Source organism: Halyomorpha halys, unplaced genomic scaffold (genome assembly GCF_000696795.3).
Source record: "Halyomorpha halys isolate HHAL.00 unplaced genomic scaffold, Hhal_1.1 Scaffold161.1, whole genome shotgun sequence".
In the NCBI taxonomy this organism is placed as follows: Eukaryota; Metazoa; Arthropoda; class Insecta; order Hemiptera; family Pentatomidae; genus Halyomorpha; species Halyomorpha halys.
In genome coordinates, this window is record NW_027105190.1 from 818,028 (window position 1) to 828,163 (window position 10,136).

General features: G+C 30.2%; 1 protein-coding gene across 1 annotated transcript in view; it reads left to right on the top strand.

Moving 5' to 3' along the window:
- Positions 1-10,136, top strand: part of LOC106678791 (titin) — a gene marked incomplete in the record, with an annotated part of 234,754 nt that overhangs the window by 98,396 nt on the left and 126,222 nt on the right. The window contains 11 exon segments of the mRNA XM_067049221.1: positions 118-349; positions 596-767; positions 935-1,121; positions 3,974-4,185; positions 5,312-5,439; positions 5,705-5,909; positions 5,988-6,089; positions 6,178-6,525; positions 6,618-6,701; positions 6,989-7,289; positions 9,138-9,329. Coding sequence (XP_066905322.1) covers positions 118-349; positions 596-767; positions 935-1,121; positions 3,974-4,185; positions 5,312-5,439; positions 5,705-5,909; positions 5,988-6,089; positions 6,178-6,525; positions 6,618-6,701; positions 6,989-7,289; positions 9,138-9,329 — 2,163 coding nt within the window.

Genomic DNA, 10,136 nt, shown 5'->3' on the forward strand with positions numbered 1-10,136 from the left:
TATAGAAGTATTTTTTATGTTGTTTTTTTTTACTCATATAACTTTTTCTTAGTTATAATTTTTACTAATGATGGAGAAGAATATATCATTGAACATCATATTGAATTTACTTTTTAGAAAACAGATTTACACCAATTTATGATTTTGGATATGTGGCAATGAATTTCGGTTGGGTTTACCCTGAAGATTCTGGTGAATACCTTTGTAGAGCAACTAATCTTTATGGCCAGGATGAAACAAGAGCTATCATCAAAACAACTGGAAAGCCTGGAATTATTTATGAATCACAACTTCCTAAAGGAATGAAAAGTATTGAGAAAATCAGAGAAATGGAGGCATCCTGGCAAGTGTAAGTGTTTTTAATGTTTTGATATAATTTATTTTCTATGATCTGTTCATGAATACATAAATTAATAAAATTCATAATTATAAATGTTATATCAAAGTTTTGTTTTATCATAAATTATGTTTTAAATTAGTAGACTGTTCTAGAGAGGGCTGGATGAGTTCAGTCTCTCCGATTGTCCCCAAAATAGAATATATATATGAAAATAATATATGGAAGAAGACATATAAACCCATCAACTTATTACAGAGTTGCTGAGGAGAAAGAAGAAGAGACTAAAGAAAAAGAAAAACCAGTATTCGTTTCAAAACCAGAAGCTACCATTGTTAATGAGGGAGAATGTGCTAGATTTTGTTGCAGGGTAACTGGATATCCACGCCCGCGTGTGATGTGGCTCATTAACAATAATACTGTTATAAATGTAAGTAGTCCATTTAGGAATAACTGAATTTGGATAATTATACAGACTCATTTTGTGAAAGTTATACTTTTAGTTCCTTTTTTTATCCATTCTATTTAGTTAAACTGTTAAAAAATATATTGAAATATGACATAAGTAGCAAATAATTTTTTTACTTTTATTAACAGGGTACACGATACCGACTGACTTATGATGGAATGTGGCATCTTGACATCCCTAAAACAAGGCAATATGATCAAGGTAAAATTGAAGTTGTTGCCAGAAATGCTGCTGGAGAAACTAGAGTTGAAACCACTCTGACTGTAAAGCCTAGAGACGATGACTACAGAGGTGTTCTAAAGAACTCCCCCAGGCGTGAGTTTACAGACTGTATTGAATACATATCTACTATCCAGAGTTTTTGTATATTATACTACCCTTAATTGTCACTATTGTTTTAAATATAATTATACAACTGTTGATTGCTAATACAATTGAATTATTCAAATTAGGTGATATAAAATAATAGGATAAATATCCTGAAATTAAAAATCAAAGGGTAGTATAATTATTGTAGACATGGATATCATCATTGTTATTCGCTTTTAAGTTCATTATATTTATTAAATATTACAAATAAATGCTATTTTAAAAACAATAACACAATTTTTCTAATACTCTTCTCATTAATACATTTTGGTTCTTACAACTAATTACTCCTCATATACTACTTATCAATGTCTTTTAGTAGCTTCTTCTCTCATGTAAATCAGTATCATTTATTGATAATTTAACTCCAAGATTCAAATTTGTTGTACATTAGTTATTTTGTGCCAACTTGTGATGGTATCTTTATAAATTCAGTATTTAGATCCCTTAGGATAAATTTAATTTTGGGATCATAGTAATTTGACAAATAATTCCTTTTTTATAAACGTTTAAGCTTCTTGTTTTACATAAAATCATCTAATCCTTTTATTGGGAACTTTCTCTAATAAAGAGTGAAGGAACTATTAAAAGTCAATTTTGGTTTATATTGTAACATAATAACACAAAACATTAAACAATGATTAAACATTAACATATAGAAAAATAGAACATCATACCCTCCACCTTTCCCTTTTTTCTTGTCAACGCTTATCAATGGTGTGCTGAGGTTCGGCCCTGCAAGAAAAAAATATTTTGACTGGAGTCAAAAACAGCTTGTCTCATCAGTGTTACTGGTTTCAGGTAAAAATAGCATCTCTGTGTTTATATACGTGTCGTTTTGTTAAGCAAAACTGCACGATCCCTTTTTGTTTTTTATTTCAGTTGTACCAGTTCCCATTGTTTTCACAAAATCCTTGTTTATATACAGATCTTGCATTGATGTTTTGCTAAAGGAATTTCATGAAGTGCATGTAAAGTGTACAGAGATTCAATAGAATATTCAGCACGCCATAATGAAGATATATTTGCCTATTAACTGCAGTTTTGCCGAAGAAAGTCAGATTCTAAATTTATGTTATACTATTATGGGTCACTTAAATCCATTAAATCCATTAAAGTCACTTGAGTCCATTAAATCATAGTTACAGAACTTTATCTTTAATTAGGCAATAATTAAAATAAATAGCTTATTAATATTTATAATTTAATGTATTTTTAGTTCTTTCTTGAAATACATGGTGTTTATAAAGTTTCAAGACTGGTCTTGATAACCAAAAATATATTAAAAATTTTTGTACAGCAAACTTAATGTCTTCAATATATGACCCTTAGGTATCAACAACCCGCTTCCAGTATTTTTTCCATTGTTCATAGGCTCCATGGAACTCTTCGTATGGAAAACTTTTAAGGGTCCTGTCGAAGCTGCTTGGACCACTGAAAACATTTCCTTTCAGATCTCTTTGATTCAGGGAAACAAAAAGATTTTGCTGTGAACTAGACGAGGGCTGAAGGGTGGCTGCAGCAGTTACTGATTTTGTATCACCAAATTAAGAAATACCTGATAGTGATTTGACATGATTCCAGCAGCAGCTTTGACAGGACCCTTAAAAGCATTCTGGGGGAGGGAAAGAGTTCCAGTGTGTTCTAGGGAGCCTATGAACAATGGAAAAACACTGGAAGCTAAGTATTGATGCCCGAGGGTCATATATTGAATAATTTAACTTATTTATACAAAAATATTTAGTAAATTTTTGGTTATGAGACCAGTCTTGAAACTTTAAGAACACACCATGTATATTTGGAACTGATCTGAGAATTATTTTTTAGAAATTATTTAGATCTGATTTTCTTCTTCATCTTCATTTAACCTGTAGTTATAATTAGCTTCAAAACTTACTGAGCATAATTGCATGAAAAATCATTGCTTGCTCTAATTTATTTTATTGGTCATTCATGTAGCATTGTTTTATCCATCCACTTGAACAATAAGGCAAAAGGTGAACTTCATTTAGTTATTTAATATACAGTTGACATTGGTATTTTGGATACAATATGTCAACAAGTTTATTATCATTTTTTGCCTTATTGTGAGGAAACTTAAAAATAAAGCATGAAGATAAGTTCAGTTAAATTATCTGGATCAGACCCTTGAAGTAATGAACAGAAATTAGAATTGCAAATTTGACTAAATGAAATATTACTCAAAATTAAATTTAGTGTGATCCTGTGTACTTTCTTAATTCATTTTTTCAAGCCCAAAGAGTTATGAGAAATGTTGATTTTAATTTTCAATGTTGTTTGTTTATTACATCTTTACTATTGTGTTCAGTGGTTATGTATTTGTTGTATATATGTGCCTGACTGATGAAAAGAATATAAGAGAGCATGGCCTGTCAATGTTTAGCTATTGTTTAGAGTATGCCCATTGTCCAGGTAGAATCTATTGAAATAGTTCAAGGTCTTCTGGCTATCCAATCAATAAGTTCGTTATTATTTGTGTGTAATTAAATAATACCCCTGTTGTAATATCATTCTTGAACAATTTAATTGGGAGGCTGCTTCCTAAGTAATTGGAATAGTAAGAATAAACATTAGAAAATTTTCCTTTTCGGAAAATATTATTTTTTCTTATAGAAACAAAATTAATTGTTTAAATATATTAACTAAAATGAGTAATTTTTTTACTATAGTGAATGAACGTCTGTGTAGTCTGATTGAATAAAAATATGATAGGCTGACAATATAACAATATTTTCTCTTTGATGAGTTATAATTGATGTATATATATTATGGATTAGCTTGGTATGATGTGGAGCTGGCTCAGTATCAGGCTGAAAGACAGGAGACTGAGTTGGAAAAAGTATTTGAAGAGAGAGCAGCAACTCATCCTGAAGTAACTCCTGAGTTGCTCCGCCAGAGAACTGCTCAGAATATTAAGGAACCAGAACCTGAATGGACACAAGGGGTCAGAAATAAGAAGAGTGAAGAATATTATTCTAAAATACGTGAGGTACTTACCTTAGTATTCTTATTTTGACAATTTTTCTGCATTTTTTGTTTCAAGTAATTTGCATTCTATTCAAGTAATTAATTGTAATTAAAATACAAAACTTCCTAGAAAATCAAATATTTGGATTTATTTCTAAGTAATTTGAGCCTTATTTCTCTTATCACAACATTTCATTCACATGAAACTTAGCATATTAAAATATTTTCTTATTTGGGATTTTGTTTTAAGTGTATGACTGATAATAGCTTTAGTTTTCCCGAATATTTGTTGTTTCCTATTTGTTTTTTTTTTAAATATAGTGGACCCTCGTGTTTTGCAAGGCTTATTGTACTACAAATTCATATGTATTACAGGTCTAACCCTGAGTCCCAATCTCTGATTGGTTTTATAATAAGATAATAATGTTATAAAGTTTGTATATACTTATACTCTCGATTAAAAACCAATTGATGATATTTAGAACATTGGTGAAAAAGTCGTTAATTTTTACTATTCTTTCTCATATTTAACCATGTCCAACTTCTCTACTATACTTGATGATTTTTGTGGATATTTCACAGAAGTAAAGATACATTCTAACTAAATGGAATTTATTGTCAAAATCTCAATCCATTTATCTGTTGGTTTCTAGAAAAAAGTGGCATATCTTTTCTTATTTAATTTTTTTTTTTAAATAAAAGTTTTCATTTCCTTAATATAATATGTAAAACATACTGTATTGCTTCGTGATACACCCTTATACAACTCATTTTTCTTAGCCTCTTATTACATATCAACTATGTTTTATATCCTGGTAAAAATACAATAAAGCACAAATTTTTCTTATTTTATTAAATTTAATCTTATGAACTTAATCCAAGGGCTCTTTTTAATTCTTAATTAATATTAAATATTTTGCAATAATAATCCAAATTAGCAGAGTATATATATATATATCAATTAATAAAACAATTTTTTTTCTCTGTATTTTAAAGGCTTAATGGAATGAAGATTTGAAATCAAGGAATAAAATGAAATATTATTAGTGATATACAATATCATTTTATTGAAAATTGACCTTTCATTGCATATGTATGTTGTTTTGTATAATTTATTATTAAAAATTAAATCAACATTTATTCGACAGTTGGAAGAGGGACAAATCGTTAAGGAAAATAGAATCAGAGAAGCTTCTCATCAATTTGCTATTCCTGGCGAAAAAATCACAAAGAAATCTGTTGCACGAGGAATGGCACAAAGTTATGAGAACAGCTTGTAAGTTTTTTATTTAACTTATTTATTTTAGATTTAATAGTAGTCAATAAAAAGTCAATCATGTTTCAAATCAAATAAAAAGGCTTTGTGGAGAAAAATTGTAGTAGAGTAAAAGAGTAAAATTTTTACATATATATATGACATTAGATATACCATTGTAATGCAGATTTTGAAATAGAAATATGCATTCTAGGAAATGCAATAGATCAATTAAGAAAATTTTGTTAAATCATTAGTAAAATTTATTTTTATTTTTTTCAAATAGGATAAAGGAAGAACCTGAATTGATGCCTTGGCAGAAAGGAAAAATCTTGAAAAAAACTGGAAGACTGTATGAGGAAGATGGTACTGTACAAGAAGATACTACAGTTGAGAAAGTGATTGAAAAACGTCCTTTACCTGGACCCCTTGAATCTACTGTTCATGGTAAAGAAGTTCATACTGCTGTACAAAAACAAACACAGAAAGAGGTCAGTACAGCCTGTTGTCTTCCGACTGTTATTTCTGATTAATTTTGGTCAGTTTAAAACACAGCTTGTCTTTGATAGGTGAAAGGAGACCAAGAAATCACCAGAAAGATCTCAACAACTGAAACAACTGAAGTAGAACACAAGGCTACAACTCAAGAAAGGGTGGTTCAAGGACAAGTGGTATGTTTATTTTATTTGTAATTCCTTATTGCCCCATTTCTTATATCATCAGCATTATTATGTTAAATATTTGCCTATTTATTTACAGAAACCAGCAAAGCCACCTGTGTTTACTAAAAAGATCCAACCTGTGAGAGCATTTGAACAAGAACAAGCTAGGTTCGAAGTGGAATTTGATGGAGATCCGCTGCCCACTATCAAGTGGTATAGAGAGGACTTTCCCATCACAAGCTCACCTGATTTACAAATTCATACTTTTTCAACTAAATCAGTTCTTATACTACGCCAAGTTTACCTTGAAGATTCTGGCGTATTTTCTGTAATAGCTGAAAACCGTGGGGGAAGAGCTAAATGTTCGGCCAACCTTGTTGTTGAAGAGAAGAGGCGACCTGGTCGTACTGGTGCCATTCCACCTTCATTCCTTACTACAGTCCAGGTATCTTCTATTTTAATTTACTGAATTACATTTGTTTAAATAATTGTTTCAAGTAAAGATTTCTTATTAAAACAACAATTTTGTCTTTATAGGCACAAATCGTTAAGGCAGGACAGCTCTGTAGGTTTGATACCAAAATCCATGGAACTAAGCCTTTGGATGTCTATTGGTTGAAGGTAGGTTTAATGGAAATTCTTCATTATTTTATTAATTTTTTTTTAGATAGTTATTTTTTTTATATAATAGAAAAAAAATAATATGGTTTTCCTTTATTTGCAATTTTAAACTCCTCAGTTTTATATTATAATGGAGAGGTGGGATTTTTATTCAAGATTGAAAATAATTTTTTTATTTTATTTTTTCTGTGTTCTCTGACTGTTGAAAAATGTTAAATTTTATTTATAACTTATTGTAGTAAAAAAATTAAAATGTTAAAGATTCATTAAATAATTTTTGTTTATAGGATGGAAAAAAGATAACTGGTGATATTAGATACAAGACCTTAGAAGAAGACAATGTGTACACATTACTTATCATTGAAACTGCTCTGGAAGATTCTGGCAATTATGAATGTGTGGCAATCAACTCAGCTGGAGAGGCTCGTTGTGAAGGTCAGCTGATTGTTGAAGAAGACAGGAAGAAAGGACCTGCACCAACTGGGGCAGGTCAGGGTGCTGCACCCTCTGTAGTACAACCACTAACTGATCAGACCAAACAAGAAGGCCAGTCCGTTGTCTTCAGGTGTAGGATTGCTTCTAAACAAGGTTTGTGAATTTTACTTCTTGTTAATCATGATTCAAGTAGATGAGTGGATCCAGGTGTTATGTTGCAAACATATGAATTGAAAAAAATTGGAATTTGATTATTTCATATTCCTTATTTAAACTGAAAAAGTCAGTTTTATAAGTTTGGAAAATACAAAATACTACAATTTAAATTTTAGAAAAATTAAACGAGGTACTTTGTATAAAGGAGTGTTTAAAATATTCCCCCGAGTGAAAATTCACTATGTCTTTAATTACTATAGTTACTCAAGCTGTTCCTATTCCCAAATTTAAGGTCAAATCTGTAATTCTTGCAGATAGTCTGCAACACCCCCAATGATACACCTCTATCAATACTCTGAATCGCTTCATGCATAGATTAGATTGGTATTCATTCTCAAGATTCTCTCAAGAAATTTGGCATCATCATTCTTCTACTTTCATTTCTTCCCCTTTTCTACATGTGTTTTACAGATTTATAAAGTTAAATTATCTATAAATGAATGTCAGTTTCTTTTTTGTGCAACCTTAAAACTTGGATGAATTTATTCCATTGGAGTTCTATACTCCAGTATTAAAGTGATGATAGAGGCCGAAATCAGCAGCAATCATCTGTTACTATTAGCCGATACTAAAATTCTTAGAAATATTAACTCAAACAAAAGAGCTACCAAACATTAGCTGTACAAGTTATAGACAACTTTGAAATGAGATCCTCCTGGACTGGAACATTGGAAAAAACAAAGAACTTTGGGTCTAGAGGATGATGCAGTACAACAATGGTATCATTAAAAAACCTTTATCCTGTAATCTCTAAGGAAATGTTATGACTTATACTTATATCAAGCAAATAATAGCACACAGAGTGATGAAACGAAAGTGTGCATAAACGAAAAAAAGCATGGAAAGCATATCTTCAAGATAAAACATCTGAAAAACTAAATCAATATCACATGGCCAGAAATCAATTCAAAGGAGTGGTCCATTATGTCCAAGAGTATCATAGGAAATTTGGGAAAACGTCTCGAATGAGTCCATCGTAAGAGTCTAAAAAATTCATGCATGAAAGAAAAATATTGTGAGAGGAAAGTAGTAAGCCACTGAGAAAAATCAAAGACATAAGTGTCAACATGATTACAGAAAAAGTAAATAGTTTTGAGTGAAGGAGGCAGTGCCATCAAAGGCACTTCTTAAGGGGAGGATCTAATGACCCATGAGAACATCCTGTGAAAAATAAAATCCTGGAAAGCCTACAACTCTTAGTGGAAAACAAGGTAGAATATCCTGTCCAAAAAATTAAAATAGGTAAACTGCAGGAAGGGATGTTATAGCTCTAGAATTCCTGAAATTTTGAGACCCAGACTTACTGAATTCCTCCAGTAACTCTTCTGAAAAATATAGGGCACAAACATAATCCCATGTAATTGGGATTTTAGCATTATACATATGTATAAGAAAGGTAGCTCCACAGATTGTGAAGCGTACTACAGGATTAAACACTTTTTCTCAGTGGCTTACCAAATATATACTTCAATCCTATTGATTGAATCACTAACTAGTGATTTACCAAGTACAGTTTATAATGACTCCAAAAAGATGTATCTTATTTCAAGATAAATCAGAAATTAATACCAGTGCTGCTAGACCTGCATTGTATCCAAATCTACAGTATTATAAACTATGTTGTTACGAGGGTACGTTGTATGTTCTTATAAATTAAGTAGTTCTTTTAAAATGTTCTTTTTGTGAGTAGTTTCTCTAATGGCACAGTTCCCTCATGCTGTGATTTTTAAAAGTGTTAGTGAGAATTTCGATCATCTTAATAATGTTGAATTAATTTGATTTCAGCTGTTCAAGTACAGTGGTTCAAAGGAGCAGAAGTTATCAAACCAAGCAAATACTTCCAAATGGGCCGAGAAGGACCAGATACATACACTTTAAGGATCTCAGAAGTCTTCCCAGAAGATGAGGGGCAGTACAAATGTGTTTTATCCAACCCCTCTGGACAACTCACGCTTACTGCTAACTTGAAAGTCTTGGGTATGTACATTATCATAAATATTTTCTTCTTTTTTTTAAATATTCTTTTTGTTTTAATATTAATTATTGCGTTTTATTTGTTAAAGATGCAATTTGTCGTGCAGTTGATATATTATCTTCTTTTGTGTCAAATAATTCTTGAAGGCCTTTATTTATTTTATTTTTTTATTTAAACTGATCTTAAATCATATTTTCATGCTGGTACATTTAATTTATTATTTAATATTTTGAACAATAAATAAATTTAAAAAAAATTGTGAATGCAATACCTGATTAAGTAAAAACATTGACTGTATGTTTTATAACCTTGTAGTGTGGGAATATCTAACCTAATGGTTGATATTAATGCCTGTTTTTGTTTAAATTTGTCAAAACCTATTAGGTCTCAATATAAATTTTTAGTGATTTATTTTAATTTTTCTTCCCAATAAAATTATCTCCTTGTTCAGGCACTATTTGTAATAGAAAATTATATTCATATATATTTTATTTATTTTGTTTTGATAAAGGGGATGCAACTTTCTTTTATTTTTGAGAGATAATATGATTGCCAGTGTTGTATTTGTTTTGGTTTGTGCCTTAAATTTTCAGTAGCCTCAAACAGTCCTACAGTTACTACTGTTTTTCAATCAAAAAATTCTGGTTGAACAATGTTGGAAATTAAATGCACATTGAACTTCCAATATTTTAATATATATTAACTTTAAACATACTAAACTACAAATGAAAACGCAGATGTATTCAGTAAATAATCTAACTTATTTTTATTAATTAGTGAAAAACTAAATATGAATGCAGTTTTACTGA